The sequence below is a fragment of the Mobula hypostoma genome, chromosome 22 (genome assembly GCF_963921235.1).
Source record: "Mobula hypostoma chromosome 22, sMobHyp1.1, whole genome shotgun sequence".
NCBI lineage: Eukaryota > Metazoa > Chordata > Chondrichthyes > Myliobatiformes > Myliobatidae > Mobula > Mobula hypostoma.
In genome coordinates, this window is record NC_086118.1 from 53,118,254 (window position 1) to 53,136,576 (window position 18,323).

The 18,323-nt window shown below is 39.3% G+C and overlaps 1 protein-coding gene across 11 annotated transcripts in view; it reads right to left on the reverse strand.

Moving 5' to 3' along the window:
- The window catches only part of bptf (bromodomain PHD finger transcription factor), a 177,377-nt gene that overhangs the window by 90,590 nt on the left and 68,464 nt on the right, over window positions 1–18,323 (reverse strand). For 9 of the 11 annotated variants that reach the window (XM_063030609.1, XM_063030611.1, XM_063030606.1 and 6 more), the window contains exons 4-5: window positions 7,271–7,486; window positions 5,761–5,970 (exon numbers count right to left, since the gene is read on the reverse strand). The exons of 1 other annotated variant lie outside the window; for it this stretch is intronic. In XM_063030609.1, the coding sequence (XP_062886679.1) occupies window positions 5,761–5,970; window positions 7,271–7,486 (426 nt within the window). The remainder of the gene's footprint in view (window positions 1–5,760; window positions 5,971–7,270; window positions 7,487–18,323) is intronic. One more of the 11 variants, XM_063030608.1, reaches the window with a different exon arrangement.

Sequence of the window (18,323 nt, forward strand, 5' to 3'; positions counted from 1 at the left end):
CAGGGAAACCTCCAGTGTCCCTGACGACTGCATCTACAAGAAGTGTATCCAGCTACAGCTTTTAACACCGTATTAAGGAGTTGAAGCTGGAACTGGATGAACTCAGAATCGGGGTTGATGATAGACAGGACGTACAGGAAGGTATAGGAATGTAGTTGCATCCAAGATGCAGGATACAGGTAACTGGGTGACCATCAGGAGGGGGAAAGGGGATAAGCCACCAGTGCAGAGTACCCAATGGCTATTCCCCTCAATAACAGGAAACTTTGGAAACTGTTGGTTGGGGACAGGGGGAATGACCTAGCAGGGGAAAGGTCTCTGGCACTGAGTCTGGCTCTGTGACTCAGAAGAGAAAGAGGAGAAGAGGGGAGTTGTAGTGATAGGGGTTTCATTAGTTAGGGGTACAGAAAGGAAGTTCCGTGTGTAAGAAGGTAAGGACATGTTTGGCACAGCTTTGTGGGCTGAAGGGCCTGTATTGTGTTGTAGGTTTTCTATGTTTCTAGAATGAGATTCCTGGATGTATGTCACCTCCCAGGTGCCAGAGTCAAGGGATATCTCAGATCGAGGCTCCAGCATTCTAATGTGGCAGGGTGAACAGCCTGAGATCGTGGTCCATGTAGGTACCAATGATATAAGTAGAATTGGTGATAAGGTCCTGCAAAGTGAGTCTGGAGAATTAGCTGCTAACTTGAAGGACAGAACTCTCAGGGTCGTGACCTCAGGATTGCTACCCATGTCACTTGTCAGTGAGGCCAGAAATAGGAAGATCATACAGTTTAACATGTGGCTAAGGAGTTGATGCAGGAGGAGGGGCTTCAGATCTTTGCATCATTAACAGCCTATTGATTCAGTTGCACTTTACAGAAGGTAGGTTTGCATTTAAACTGGAGGAGGATTAATATCCTACTAGGAAGGTTTGCTCGTGCTGCCTGGGCATATTTAAACCAGAGTTGCAGGCGGATGGTAACCAGAGTGCCAGAAAAGATAATAGAAGGTCAGGAATCAAAAGGTGGGATTAATGTTCTGAGTTGTGTATACTTCAATGCAAGGTGTATCGTAGGAAAGGCAGATAAGTTTGAGGCATAGACCAGCACGTGGAATTATGACATCGTAGCTGCTAGTGAGACTTGGTTGCAGGAGAGAGGGGACTGGCAGCTCAACACTTTGGGGTTCCATAGTTTTAGAAGTGACTGAGTGGGAAAAATTAAAGGAAGAATGGTGGTGTTATTAGTCAGAGAAAATATCATGGTAGTGCTTAGTCAGGACAGACTAGAGAGCTTGTCCAGTGAGGCTTTATGGGTAGAACTAAGGAATAAGTAAGGTATGACCACATTAATGGAATTATATTTTAGACAGCCCAATAGTCTGAGATTTAGAGGAGAAAATTATTAGAGAGATTGCAGATTGTTGCTAGAAACACAAGGTTGTATAGTAGGTGATTTTAACTTTCCAGAAACTGACTGGGACTCCCATACTGTAAAAGGGTTGGATGGGAAAGAGTTTGTCAAATGTGTTCAGGAAAGTTTCCTTAATCAGTACATAGAAGTCCCAGCTAGAAAAAGTGTGATACTACATCTCCTATTAAGAAATGAGACAGGGCAGATGACAGAAGTTTGTGTAGGGGAACACTTTGCATGATCATAGTGCCATTAGTTTCAGGATTATTATGGAAAGGGATAGGTGTGGTCCAAGAAGAGATTCTAAATTGGAGAATTTGATGGTATCAGAAAGGATCCTGCAAGTGTGGATTGGGACAGGTTATTTTCTGGCAAAGGTGCATTTAAGTGTGAGGCTTTCAAAATTGAAATTTTTGAGAGTACAGTTTGTATGTTCCTGTCAGAATAACATGCAAGGATAACAGGTTAATGGAAGCTTGGTTTTCCTGAGATATCGAAGTCCTGGTTAAGAAAAACAAGGGGAAATGCATAGCAGCTACAGAGAGGCGCAAACAAATGAAGTACTTGTGTATAAAAATGCAAGAGAACACTATTTATTTAGCAATACGGCATGGAATAAGCCCTTCCAGCCCTTCAAGCCATGCTGCCTCAGCAACCTCTGACAAACCACAGGATAATTTATAATGACCAATTAAACTACCTGGTACAACTTTAGACTGTGGGAAGAAACCAGTGCACCCAGGGAAAACCCTCTTATTCCTGGGGAGGACATACAAAGACTCCTTATAGAAGGGCGCTGGAATTAACCCCAATGCCGTGAGCGGTAATAGTGTCTCGCTAACTGCTGTGCTAGCATGGCACCCAACACTTAAGGAGGAAATCGGGGGGGGGGGGTGCAAAAAGACATGAGGTTGCTCTAGTAAACAAGATGAAGGAGACTCCTAAGGATTTCTACAAATATATTAAGAGCAAAAGGATAGCAATGGAGAAAATTGACCCTCTAGAAGATCAGAGTGGCAATCTATGCATGGAGTCGAAAGAGTGGTGAAATCTTGAAAGGCATTTACTTGGGAGATGGACACAGAGTCTATGGATGTTAGGCCTTACAGCTGCGAGGTCATGGATCCTATACAGATTACAGAGGAGGGGCGTTTGCTATCTTGAAGCTTTGTGCTTGGTAGGTCGTGTCTAAACAATCTCAAAAGTTTTTCGAGGAAGTTACCCAGAAAATTGATGAAGGCAGGGTAGTGGATATTGTCCACATGAGCTTTAGCAAGGCATTTGACAAGGTCCCACATGAGAGGTTGGTCAAGAGGTTTCAGTCACTTGGCATTCAAGATGAAATAGTAATTTGGATTAGAAATTGACTTGATGGAATGAGCCAGAGAGTGGTTATAGACGGCTTCCTCTGACTGGAGGCCTGTGACTAGTGGTATGCCGCAAGGATCAGTGCTGGGTCTATTGTTGTTCGTCATATATATCAACGATCTGGATGATAATGTAGTAAACTGCATCAGTAAATTTGCGGATGACACCAAGATTTGGGGTATACTATCAATGCTTGCAGTGGGAATTTAATGCAGACAAGTGTGAGCTGTGTCACTTTGGGAGGACCAGCCAGGGTAGATCTTTCACGGTGAGCGGTAGGGCATGAAGGAGTGCGGTAGAACAGACAGCTCTGGGAATACAGTTCCATAATTCCTTGAAAGTAGCATCACAGGTAGGTAGGGTCATAAAGAAAGCTTTTGGCACATTGGCCTTCGTAAATCAATGTATCAAGTACAGGAGGTGGGATGTTAAACTGAAATTACATAAGATGCTGGTGAGGCCTAATTTGGATTGTGCGCAGTTTTGGTCACCTAACTACAGGAAAGATGTAAATAAGATTAAAGGAGTGCAGAGGAAATTTACAAGGATGTTTCAGGATTTGAGGACTTGAGTTATCAGGATAGGTTGAATAGGTTAGGACTTTATTCCTCAGAACACAGAATATTGAGGGGAGATTTGAGAGGCATACAAAAATTATGGGAAGGATAGATAGGATTAATGCAACAGGCTTTTTTCCACTGAGACTATAACAAGGGGTCATGGGTGAAAGGTGAAATGTTTAAGGACAATACCCCTGTTGCCCTGAAAACATTTTTTCATTCAAAGGGTAGTGAGAACGTGAAATGAGCTCGCAGTGCAAATGGTGGATACGGGGTTGATTTCAACATACAGGATAAATTTGGATAGGTATATGGATGAGAGGGGCATGTAGGGCTATGGCCCAGGTGCAGGTCAATGGGACTGGTTGAATTAATGTTTCGGCAGAGACTAAATGGACCAAAAGACCGGTTTCTATGGTGTAGTGTTCTATGATTCTATAAATCAACTTTTTTGATTTCTAATGTTAATTGAAGCTCTGATGTGAAGGGTCTCAGCCTGAAATATTGACAGCTTATTCAGCTCCAAAGATGCTGCTTGAGTTGCTGAGTTCCTCCAGCATTTTGTGTGTGTTGCTCGAGGTTGTAGGTTTATGATGTGCTGAAAGAATAGCAGTGGAAGGTAATGACAATGCAGTTCCTAAGCAGCAGATTGCCGCCACATTATACAAGTGGTAAAATAAAGTAAATTAATATTTCAGGTAATAGATGGGATTTCAACCAAATGTGTTCCTTTATCCTGCATGCACCTTTAATTATGTCAGAGCTACCCTTATCCAGGGCAGTGGAGAGCATTTCATCATAATCATGACTTATACTTTGTAAGTGGCAAAATGTTTCGAGTGTCAGGAGGAACTTAGGGCCTCAAGAGCTTCTCAGGCAGCCACTTTTTGTGTGGCTAGTCCAGCTGAGATTAGGCCAATGGTGATCTCTAGGATATTAATGGTAGGGATATCTCTTATTCATAACGCTCTACATATGAACTCCACAAGGCGAGGGGGAATCAACTAGAAGTTACATAATTGGTAATTTATTAAACAACTTCAAATTTTTCCTACATCCCCACCTGGCCTTCAGCAAGGCCAAAGGACAGAACTGCAACAATTGAAATGTCATTAGGTTCAACATTTGATGGCATTCTGCTTATTCTATAATGTAATTATACACATATTGAACACTCTCTCTTTTAATAAAAGAGCACTCAAAACTACTTATATTATAATCAAGTTAACCCAACCATTGTTTTGTGTAAACTTATACAAAAATTTATCTCTTCATGCAATTATTTTGATTAAATTTAAACAGAGAAACATACAGGAAATTTATATTCCTGTTAGCTACACATGATGAGCTGAGTATCCGGACAATGTGTACATTTAGAAGCATATTTGTTATGAGCTTGGTTACTTGGTGTCAAAGAAGCAAACACAGATGATCCTCTGGATTACAAGCCTGTGGTTGCTTTCCTAGAACATAGTCTGCCTCACAATTTTCCATCACACACCTATGTGATCTGTGAAATGAGTGTTGAAAAATAGTGCATTCATTTATTTACTATTTTTCTAAATATGCTCCGTGAAAGTGAAGTTTATTCCACATCTCAAATTTTGGAGTAGTAATTTAAGAAATCAGTACCATTACCCAATCAGCTGTAATACAGGAGAGCCTATCCTGGATAAGGACAAAGGACATGATACACAAAAAAGTGGTCTTTATATTCCGCATGCTGTTCACCTTAATGTCACATAATATTTATCATTTGCCTTTCTGTTAACACCTGTATTCCCAAGCCCCTTTTCCACGATGGCATGCTTTTTCAACAGCCTGCATTTTCGCTGGCCAAATTAGCACATATGCATGCAACCAAGTATTTGACAGTCCCTCATAAGTCCAAGCTCATTATGAGTTATTTACAACTTATGGAGAAAATTTCTGCACCATGCTTTATGCGTTTTGAGTATGCATATAAAGGCCAGCTTTGAGTTTAAGCCCCAAGTTAGGTAAACAGCCACGAGGTTTCAAAGCAACACAATGATGATGGTGATAGTATGAGAATGGGGAAAAAAACAACTTGTTGGTGGAGTGATAAATTTCTATTTAATGCACAGACCCATTGGGTGAAGGCAGAAACAAACTCAAGGACAGAGGAAACATAAATATAAAAGCTACAATCAAAATACAACTCAGTCACAAGAGAAAAGCTCAAAAGACGTGCTATATTTTTTGATTTGACCAGAATGTTAGCAGATTCAGTGAATTGTCATATGCTTTATTATTTTGTTGATGGATATGTTGGCAGACAGAAAAGCAGCCTGCAATTCAAAGAAATAAAACCAAAAAACTTGTGAATGATTTCTGCAAGGAAAGTAGTTTTGTCGCTTAGAATGAGTCCAGATAAAAATTACGTTCCCCCAAAGGTTCTGAGTAACCTCATGTACCTGTTCTATCCATGGTAAGCTGTACTGATTCGACTGCCAATTTCTTCTCCTCTGGTAGTTTCTCAGCTTCAGAGTTTGCCAGCTCATTCTCTGCAGTATCCTTCGACGGGGAAGTCTTATTTTCCTCTGTAGAAGGATTTTGGCTGTTGCCATCATTCTTCAATGTCTCAGAACTTCCCGAACTATGGTTATCTCCACTAGATGTGGGGTCTATAGCAAAATGTAGAACACAAGCACCACCTTTTGAATACATCCCTGTCTGTAACTATTGGGAAATATTTGAATTCTCACAAATTGAGATTGGAATTCCTTTCATATTGTACAATTAAGAAAAAAATAATAAAGATTACCAAATTCAGTCTAACATGTATAGAGTTTTCACAGGTTTTACCATAAAAGGACCACTGAGCAATTTTTAACTTCCCTAAAGCCAACAATGCTCGAAACAAATGAACAGGTGCAATAATTGCTTCCAAAGTTTAACCTTGACCACCACTGGTAATATTTCACAAGTTGACACTCTGTTGTTTCTTTACAAAAGATACGAGCTATAATGACAGCAACTGATTTGAATCTTATTTTCAATTCAAAAAATGCTGCATTGCATGGAATGCCATCTGGCTTTATTAAACCTCTTTCAAAACAGATTAAAAGTCGCCCTTGCTGGCTGTTACATTAAAAGCAATCCATGACATTTTTTTCATAATTATGAAATTCATCAGCAGGATTGGTAAAAATTGAATATTAAATGTGATACCCAAAAGGAAAGGAAGAACAAAAATCAGCAACTGTATTGCTATCCTCACCCTTTTCTTCTTTGGACAATATTGTTTCCATATGATTTCAAGTACAACCTGGTTAAGGTGCCTGCATGTTGGGTCTGACAGCTTTAACACAGCTGCTCAATAAAAGCAATTTACTGGTAAAGAAAGCAATATACCCTCTTTATAATGACAGCAACTGATTGAAAATCAACTTCAAGTTCAGAGGCTCATTTGGGATTTGAACCTTTCATAAATGTGATGCCGCATATATTTCCATTAACTTAGACCAGGAAAACTTGAATCAGATTCTTCTGAATACAAGACTAATTTTTTTGCTCCATTTGTGATCTGGAACTAATTTCACTGCAATGCAGTAGTTCTGATGAACGGAAACGACCTAAAATATTACCTGCCCCTCTCTCCACAGATGCTGCCTGATCGGCTGAGTATATTCAGCAATCGGCACATTTATTTTGGTAGAGTGGTTTTAATGTCTGGTTTCAACTATTAATGACTCAGGAGACATTTGAATCCTCAAACTACTTTACAGACTAACAGGAACAAACTGTCTCAATTCAGTGGAATCAAAAACAATTTGTAATATTTCTAGCAGCAGGGGTTCCCAGCCTGGGGTCCATGGTCCTCTTGGTTAATGGTAAGTGTCCATGGCATACAAAAGGTTGGAAACCCCTGCTTTTTGCTGGTAAGTAACCCAGTATGACTTTACAGGGGTAAACATCAGTTACCTTCTGTGCCTTTTTCCTGAACATTTTCTTCAGTCTCATTCCTAGCCTTGTCCTTCTCTTCAGTTTGCTCTTCTGATGCTTCTTTGCTTTTCTCAATATCCATCTGGGTATTATCCCCACTCTCTTGCCTGTCTTTCTCTGCTTGATCTGCTGCTTTTCGCTTAACTTCCTCCAACTCTGCTTCTTCTTTTGCTTTCTGCCGCTCCAAAATTTCCTCTGAGGAAAAGAATGGAGATTCCTTTTAGTACTAGAGATAGACTAGCTGTACTATTCCAATTCGGATTAAAAAAACTGAGAGAATGCATTTCCAAACTGCTATCCAAAACAGTAAAATCCTTCTTTAATGCAAGTTGACAGTAGTTCAACAAGCTGGAAACAATATGAAATCTGTGCCCTTTAGTACTCATAACAAAGAAAATTAATGGCTTTACAGAACATTAACGTGTTCAGCGTTGGAAGGGGGAAATCAGCATGACCTGGGGGTGGTCAGAACAGCTAAATATTGAGGAATTTGGTGGACAATATCATAGTTTTTGTTAAGTCAGCATCAATTCAACTTCACAGGAAGCACAGAATAAATCTTCAAAGATAGCTTACAACACAAATTAGATTGATGATTCAATTGATTTTTAAATAAAAGTTCATGTTAATTCTACTGAAAGAATCACCAATTAAAATGACTCAACTGCAAAGTACAAGCAACCTTAACAAACCTCTTCTTGCCATAGATCAAATCATTTCGTAAAATCAGACCAAATAAGAATAGCAATTGTGATTAGTAAACCATGGACATCAGCACAAGTTAAGAGACATATGCACTCTCAGGACACAAGTTGATATCTTACTCTACAACTAGGTCTAGTATCTTACATAGCGTTTCTAAGCTACATGAGAAAAGACGAAAGACCCAAGGGAATAGAGTTAACAAGAAAAACTGCACTCAACATCAGAAGTAGCCACCATGCCAGTTGTATATTCAGAAGCATCTAAATTAAAAGGTAACATGGATTAAGGTGTTACAAAAATATAAACTCAATGCCATGCAAACAAGGAAAGAAATGGGAAAAGCTAATAATAAAGATGTACCAAAATAAGCTTGAAAACAGAAATTTATTGTGCCAAAGGATTATTAAAACAAATGTTCCACTCTAACAAAATGAGAAAGGATTAAGGCAGGAAATTATGGGCCAATTTATACAATCTAGCAGCAAAGGGGGCTACAGATGTGTCTGCAGGCAAACTACTGAGTTTTGCTTTTGTTATATAACCTGGGTCCAAATTTCAAAGTACAAGTTAAGTACTTGAATATTCATCAAGGTATTTAATCAGAAACAATTGGTGTAGAAAAAAAATCAAGATTTTTCAAGTTAAAACAGCCTCATTAACAGAGGGGTAGCAAAAAAACAAAACGCATAGAGTAAATTAACATTTTCAAGAACCAGGTGGAAAAGGTATCAGTCTAGGTTTTTGTTTACCATCTGGGGTTGGATCTAAGTGAAATATTTTACTTGTGTATTACTAAATTAAGGCGGAATGGCCAACTGCAGAGGACGCAGAAGGCTCAGCATTAGGTAATTTAGCAGAGCAAGAAGTGTAATAACTATCCAAGATGCACTGAAGGACAAACACCTAAAAGGATGGGCATTAAACAAATTCTGAATAGAAGTTATCAGATGAGGCAATGGAGCTAATAGCATGAATGAAGATGATTCTCAGGAAACCTGAAATGAACAAGAAGATAACTAATGCAAAGTGCAGGAGGAGCCATAATAAGTTATTTAGATAGTGGGAAATTGAGCCTTGGAGCCAGAACAACTGGAAATTTAACTGTTAGCCACATCTGTCGATACTCCAGATGAAGTATTCCAGGAGCAAAAACTAATACAATGTGTAATTATTGAAGCAACTAATTATGACATGCACAGTCACAGAAACAACAGTTCAGGTAGATTATTTGCAATTCAGCAATTAATATTTGAAGCTTATATCATTTCTGAAAAACACAACAAAATACACATGACCGAAACATACATGTAGAAGAGTGAGCAGAACGTCCAAGACAAAATCATCAAGATTTTGTAAAACATATCTTCAACAAAGCAATAAAGGTACTGTTACTTGCTCTTAAAGACTAACATCATAAAATATGAGTGACCCAAGACCCATTAGACTTCAAAAGGTGATGCCTCTAAAAGGACCCTCACCACCCAGGACATGCCCTCTTCTCATCACCACCATTAGAAAGAAGGTACAGCAACTGAAGACACATGCTCAATGTTTTGTAAAGGTTGCTTCTCTACCACGATCAGATTTCTGAAAAGTCAATGAACACCACCTCACCATTGTGCTCTCTTTTTGCACTGCTCATTTAATTTTTAATACATTTTATTGTAATTTAAAGTATATTTTATGTATTTACTGTACTGCTGCCACAAATCAACTGATTTCATGAAATATGTCAGTAATAATAAACCGGATTCTAATCCTTAACATATAATACCCATTGGAAGCCATCATCTTGAACTACTCCACTGTGATACAATTGAATGACACACGACATGATTTCTTAACCAGATCAAGAGTCAACAATAAAAGAAAATTTATCTGCACACATGTATGTCAGATCAACTAAGGGTGACAGATTTACTGTGTACAATATCAGTGAATGAGATGCTAGTTTATGATGAGTGATTACCAAAAATAAAAATTCAAAATCCTTTAATAAATTTGAAGGTGCAGGGCAAGATTTGGAGAAGCTTAATGGTTACTGGCAAATCTGAAGTCACGGCACATTGAGGGGAGAAAAGAAACAATTAAATCATTGGGGTTATACTTTACTCTAAGGAAAATGGTTGTAGCTCCTTTGGAAAATAAATAGGAGTGAGTAATTTATTCCCTTGCACATAATTTGCCATTCAGTATGATCATGGCTGATCCATATCTCAGCACTTCTTTCCTGCTCTGATTCCATTTTCCCGAATTCCCCTTGTACCTTGATCTCTGTCTTTAACATACTCAGTGACTGACCCTCCATAGTCTTATTATACTTTATTGTCGCCAAACAATTGGTACTAGAACATACAATCATCACAGCGATATTTGATTCTCTGCTTCACACTCTCTGAATTACAAATATTAAATGCTAAAGATATTTAAAATAGTCAAAATTAGTAAATATTAAAAATTTAAAATTATAAATCATAAATAGAAAATAGAAAAATGGGAAGTAAGGTAGTGCAAAAACAAAAACGAGAGGCAGGTCTGGATATTTGGAGGGTACGGCCCAGATCCGGGTCAGGATCCATTCAGCAGTCATCTCACAGTTGGAAAGAAGCTGTTCCCAAATCTGGCTGTACGAGTCTTCAAGCTCCTGAACCTTCTCCCTGAGGAAGGAGGGACGAAAAGTCTGTTGGCTGGGTGGGTTGTGTCCTTGATTATCCTGGCAGCACTGGTCCGACAGCGTGCGGTGTAAAGTGAGACCACGGACGGAAGATTGAATTATCAGGATTCACCATCCAAGTTTATCAAGTCTCTCTGAACACCAATGTCATCTACTTTTTTAAAAACTATTTAAATGATGTACATGACCCCCCATTCCAAATCAAAATTGCTGATAGTGGTGAACAGCTGGAGACTCAGCTCCAATCCCTGTGGCATTCACCTTTCATTTTAAATGGCTTATTTAATATTTATTTCTCGACTGTTAATCCTTAATCTACATGCTTTAATTGTGTTTTATTATCTCTGCTGTAACACATCAAAGGCCTTCCTCAAGTCTATAAACATCATATCAACTGGCTAGTCCTAAACTACCATCTCAAAAATTCTAACCACACATTCAGTGAACACTCCAGACAGCTGATCAGCACAGGTCTTTAGTATGTGGCCAGATACCCCATCTAGTCCAGATGCTTTCTGTGGGACTGAAGTCATAGAATCATTGGGGGATGTGGGGGGCTTGTGATGGTTCCTCTATGTTCTGATGGTCAAAGCAAGCATAGAAGGCATTGATCTAATCTGGAAGAGAAGCCCTGCTGTGTCACATGTGGCTTGATTTAACTTTCTAAGAGGTGATAGCATTCAAGCCCTGACATAGCTGTTGAGCAGCCTTTTTGGATTTAAGTTTGGTATGAAATTTCCACACTGCCCGAGATGGCTCTCTGAAGATCGTACCTGGACCTTTTGTACCTTTCTTGGTCTCCAGACCCGAATGCCTCTGATCTGGTCCTCAACAGATTTCAGATATCATGGCTCATTTAGGGCTTCTGATTGGGGAAGACTCTTAAATGATTTAGTGGGGACACACTTGTCTACAGCTGTTTTAATAGAAGTCTGTTACAACCATGCTGTATTCATTCAGACCTCTAGACGAGTGCTTGAACCATGGCCCAATCCGCTGACTCAGGAGTGGCTCCTGCAACCACAACAAATAGGTGGTTGCAGGAGCCACTCCTCTGCCTCCTGCAACCACCTATTTATTGTCCTCATCTCTGAAAGCTTTGCTCTTTAGCCTCTGCCTGTACGCAGGTAGAAGGACAGCTAGGTGCTCCAATACACTTACAGGACGTTCTTTCATCAACTACAGTTCAGCATTCAATATCATCATTCCCTCAAAACTAATTAGTTCTGAGACCATGGCCCCAATACCTCCTTGTGCAACAACATATCTGTCATGATCTTCATTAGCACAGGTGCACGACAAGGCTGTGTGCTTAGCCTGCTTAACATTTATGAAGCACAGCTCCAATGCCATATTCAAGTTTTCGAATGACACCGCTGTCACGAGCTGAATCAAATGTGGTGATGAATCAGCATGTAGGAGGCAGACTGAACATCTGTCTAAGTGGTGTCTTAACAACAACCTCTCACTCAAATCTCGGCAAGGCCAAGGAACGGATTGTAGAGTTCAGGAGAGGAAAACCAGAGGTCCAGGAGCCAATCCTCATCAGAGGATCAGAGGTGGAGAGGGTTAGTAACTTTAAATTCCTAGGTATTACTATTTCAGAGAACCTATCCTGGAGTCAGCCTGCAAGTGCAATTACAAAGAAAGCACAGCAACGCCTCTACTTCTTTTGAGTTTGCAGAGATTTGGCAAGACATTTAAGACTCATCATCTTAAACTGAAATTAAACTGTCAAGTGCAGAATGAACCATTATGGAAATGGTATACGATTTTCACATTGATTTATTTTCCTGGTACTAAACCTGGATATAATAATAAAAGGCAACTCACTTTATTTTACCCTTATCTTAACTGGTTTTTTAAAAAAAAACAATTTTAGCAACAAATATGAAATCATCTAATTCTGGAACTTTCCTACACGAATTTGGAGATTTTGTGTCCTACATAACACGTGTGCATCCAAAATAGAAATTAAAAAATAGAGGAAATACAGGCAGCATCTGTGAAGATTAATTCAGGATAGACCCAGACTAAGGAAAGTTAAACATTAGCATATTTTAAGTTGCAGAATAGGTTATGAGTGGAGAAACTGAAAGCTGTAGTTTGTAACAGTGCAGCTGAAAAAAAGCAGTGAAGTCTTGCTAGTTGATGTGTCTAAAGGAGAAATTAAGAAGGGGTGATGAGGAAAGAAGTGGAAAGTAATGCTGAAACTGAGAAAAGCAAAGCACTGTAATTACAGGAAACCAGAAATAAAAGAAAATGTTGAAAATAATAAGCAGGTCATGGAAAACGTGAAGCAGAAAAACCTATTTACAGATCAATGACCTTTTATTTGGGAGTCTGGGTAATGAGAAGTATTGTTTACTTCCAGCTGCACCTCCAATCACCTTCAGGAACTTGTGATTTTACTCAGATCCTTTTGAATAGCAACATTACCAAATCTCTTACCACTTAATAAATAATCTGCTTTTCTGCAGCATTCAAAGTGAATGAATGACTTCACAATTTCCCAATATGACACAAATTGGAAGGGTAGGTTGTGTAACATTACCAAACCTCTAGGGATAGAACATGCATAACCTGAAGAGATACTGTTCTTCAAGCTTAGGTTGGGCTTCATTTTAACAGAAGCTAAAGGCAGAGGTCAGATAGAGAATGGAATAAGAAAGATAACTGGAAGCCAAGATGCACCTTGTGGACTACATAAATTGCTGCTTCACTAGGAGAGCATGATGGGCTAGATGATGGGAAGTGCAAAATGCAAGAGAAAGTATAATCGAGAGTTGCAAAAGTAAAGAAGTGAGTTTTGCTGAAAATGGTAGAGTCACTGAAAGAACAAACTCCCTCAGATGGCTGAAATGGGAGGTTAGATAAGATAAACAGATACGACAGATCTGGAGAAACTGAAGAGATGTGTGGAGTCATTAAAGGAAGTAGAAAGAGATTTAGTCAACACATTGCCGATAGTGCAATAGGGAAGCTCACAGGTTCCCAGAGCCTTCTCCATCTCAGGGGTTAGTTTACAGAAGCCAAGAAAGCAAATGGAAGACTCAGAAATAGACCACATAAAAGTGAGAGCAGAGTTGAATTTGGCAACAAAGGGGATGATAAACACAAGAGATTCCACGGATACTAGAAATCCAGAGTAACACACACAAAATGGTGGAAGAACTCAGCAGGTCAGGAAGAAGCTATGGAGAGGAATGAAGAGACATCTCGGGCTGAGACCTTATTCCCCTCCATAGCTTGACCTGCTGAATTCCTCCAGCTTTTTGTGTGTGCAGCAAAGGGGATAAAACTTTACAGACGTCAACTTGTATCAGAAACGTGAGAGAGGGGTTATGATGAACAACTGAAGGGATCCGAGTAGTACTGAAACAAAGCCTGTTCTGAGTATACCACAAAGAGTCAGACATAACTACACCTCTGAGTTGGAAAAGGGAGGAGTTCAACCATGTGAAGAAGAGTAGTGATGAAGGATCAAACCTCTCCCTGATACAAATGACAAACCCTTTACAGCGTGGACTGGAGATGCAGAGGTATTGAGCATGAAGGTGAACTAGAGGTGGAGAAATTCAATGGAAAATGTCAAAATGGCCGAGGGTATTAAAGGTGGAGGTGGACATATTTGGGAAGAAATTTGGTAAGCAGAGAAAGTGCTAAATGGCAGGGAAAATACCCTCTGTGGGACAAGTACAGGCTAAAACAATGGGTCCACCAGGATCCTATGCTTAACCTCATTCACTCTGAAGGCTCACCTTTTTATTTTATCAGCTATTTCCAGTCAACTAGGCTTTAATAAATGGTAGTCAACAGCCAAACTGCCTACCAACTAACCAGACATACTATCATGATTAGTTCTCTTCAGCCCTTATTTACCCAGAAAAAAGTTTAAAAATTAAATTTAAATTATTTAAAAATAAAGCACAACACCCATGCATGCATTTTTGATATGACATGGATATATGAAAAAAACTGAAAAGATAATCTGATGAATTATCACATCTACTAGATTTTAAGAAATTTACGGCCTTCAAGATTAACGTGGAGAATGCTAAAGACCACAATGCTATAAATACGCTTGTTTCGCAGTAAAGAAAACAGCCTCAAAGTTCAAAGAAACAAAGTAATGAAGTAGATGAGACTTACTGGGTGGAAAAGAAAAAAAAGGATATCAAGAAAATAAAATTTAAAGCAAGTAACAAAAGTGTTATTTTAAAACATTAAAGTCATTGACATAGAAAAGTACAACACAGAAACAGGCCCTCTGTCCATCTAGTTCATACTGAAACCATTTAAACTGCCTTGTCCATCAACTAGCACTGGGACCATGACCTTCCATACCCTCTCCAAACCTCTCCATTATTAACCTCTCCAAACTTCTCTTAAACGTTGAAATCGAGCTCGCATGCACCACTTGTGCTGGCAGCTCCTCTGCACTCTCACTTAGGGCCAAATTAAATGAACAAAAATTAAAAGGTCTCCATCTACAATGATATATCAATCAATGGCTTAAATATGAGAGGACATATTTAGGGTCATGCTAAGTGAGCAACTGAATGTACAGCGTGCATCAAATTTGAGTAAGATTAAACATTGAAGGAAACAGAAAATCTGGCTGAAATAACCATAACTTCTCGCAATGTAAGTGTGTTTTTTTTTTACCAGAAACACAATTATAGCAACATATAAACCTATGGGCTTAGATTCAGTTTCAAACTGATACAACAAATTTACCCAAACTCCACTCATAGCAAAACTATCTACTCATGTTCTTTGTGTCTTGGATTGGCTTTGTCACTGTGTGCAATCTAATTAGAAAAGACAAGATGCAAGTCTTCCATTGTGACCCACATAGACATGCCAGCAGATGTGCCCATTACTGTGTGCAGAGCAGATGCCATAGCACAAGCTTCTACTTAGCAAGGTGCTAGCCACAGAACACCTGTGTTGCTTTTGGACTCTTTGTAGAGCTTCTGTATATTTTCAAGCAAAAAAAACATGCACTGAACTGCAATGGGCCCAATAAAATGAAGGAGACTGGTTGTTGGGGGGAAAAAAAGTGAAGCATTGTCTCGGCCTGAAACGTCGACTGCGCCTCTTCCTATAGATGCTGCTTGGCCTGCTGCGTTCACCAGCAACTTTGATGTATGTTGGTTGAAGCATTTTATTAGTGTTTTAAATTCTGTTTGCACGTATGTATGATTGCATGTGTGTATTCCTATGACACTGACAAAAATTCAATTTAAACAATAATTTTGAGAGCCAGTGAGCCAAGGGAGGAGCATCATCAGCTGTCACAGTTCTGTCAGATGGCCAACTGCCCTGAGAAACCAGCTCAAGCAGAAATCTACCCCCAAAGACAGCATTGAAGGAAATGCACAAACACAACTTCAGGGCAAATGAAAATCTGTGAATGATTCAGCAATAAATTAAACAGAAAAAATACATATTCAGAGGTAGCAGCCAACGTATCAAACTTCTTTGGTGGCAAAGCAAACTGATAAAGGTTGGGCAGTGGGTATAGTACTTATGGATTTTAGTAAAACATTTGACAAGACTCCCCATGGTGGACTCATCCAGAAAATCATAAGGAATGGACTCCATTTAAACTTGGCTGCATGGATGCAGAACTGGTTTGTTCCCACAAAACAGAGGGCGGTAATAGATGGAGCACATTCTGCCCAGAGGTTGGTGACCAATGGTGTTCTGCAGGGATCTGTTCTGTGATTTTTATAAATGACCCCGATGAGGAAGTGGCAGGGTGGGTTAGTAAAGTTACAGATGAAATAAAGTTTCACGATGTTGTGGATAGTGCAGAATGTTGTGGTTTGACAGGATGCAGAGCTGGAGGGAGAAGTAACAAATGGGGTTCACTCCAGAAAAGTGTGAGTGATGCACTTTGGAAGATCGAACCTGAAAATGGAGCACAAGGTTAATAACAAGATTCTTAGCAGTGTGGAAGAACAGCAGAATTTTGGGGTCCAAATCCATGGATCCTTCAAAGTTGTCGGGCAAGGTGTTGATCTTCATTTTCAGGGGACTAAGTTCATGACCCACTGGTTGGACTATGCTGAGTATTGTGTTCTGTTCTAGTTGCCTTATTATAGGAAGAATATAGAAGCTTCAGAGAGAGTGCAAAGGAGATTATAAGAATTACAAGGATTAGAGTACATGCCTTTGAACGAGCGAGGGTTTTTCATTTTGGAGTGACAAGAGGATGAGAGGCAACTTGATAGAAATGTCTAAGAGTATGGGAGTCCAGTACATTTTTTCCGGGGCGGCAATAGCCAATACATCCATTTAAGGTAACTAGAAGAAAATTCAGGGGTGAGGTCATTTTTTTTTTAAAAAAGAGAGTAATAGGTGCCCCAAATACACTGTGGGGGTGGTGGTAGAGGCTGATACAATAGAGACATTTTAAGAGACTTACATCGACACATGGATATAAAGAAAATGGGGAGTTACGGGTTGTATAGGAGGGAAAGGTTAAATCGATCATGGAGTAGGTTTATGTAGATTGGTACAACATTGTAGGCTGAAAGGTCCATACTGTGCTATATGGCTCCATGTTTCAATCTATATCCGAGTTTCACCGGGTGAAACTTGGGTCAATTTGCAAAACACTTCTAATTAATTCTTTGGGGTAATCCTTTTAAGGCTAACATTATCCTGTGAATTCTACCACCATCTTTCACCTTCGATATAAGACAGCTGTAATTTCCCAGTTAGCAAACAAGACAAGTTTATTGTCATTTAACTATATACATGTATGTAACATATACAACCATATAATGTATAGAGAAACGAGACAATGTTTCTCCTAACCAGGGTGCAAACACAGTAGTACACATACCATACATAACACACAATAATTTATGTTGGTAAAGATAAAATCTATAGATGAATCAAACAATTAGTTTCCTGACAGAATATTAAATCACCAAAGGATCACTGTGGCTTTCTATCACTTCCACATTTTGTAGCCATTTATAACAAAGGGTGAATAGCTATCCAAAACAAAATATTGTTTAAATGCATCTTTTGGGCCCTGTTGGCAACTCTGGCTTCCCTGCAACAATGAGGCTTCCCTCACCACTTCAGAGGCCACTTAAGATTCAATTGTATTAGATTCAATCTGGGGTTTTGTGGCAATTATTTCTGATGACTTTTTTGTTAAATTTCAGATTAAATCAGTAACATACATGTTTGTTGAAAACAAGCTTGAACCCATCTCCAAATGACATTGCAAAGTTCTGAATAATTTATATTAAGACAAAAAAATCCGGAGTAATCATGGAAATTACAGGAATCCCAACATACAAAAGTATGCTGAGCTGCAGGGGGAGCCCCTGATCATGGCCTGCATTCCTGCAGCTGTCTGGAAGCCTACACTGCACCTGTCCAATACAACACTTAACGTGAATGATTTAGCATGGACATATGCCAGATATTGCAAACTACTCCAAGGCTGCATAAAGACATCGTGTATTGTAACGATCACACTTTTCTCCTCACGTTAACACCCAAACATTACATTTTACATAAGACCATAAAACATAGGAGCAGAATTAGTCTGTTCCGTCATTTGATTGTAGCTGATTTATTATTCCCTCTCAACCCAATTCTCTTGTCTTCTCCCCCTAATCT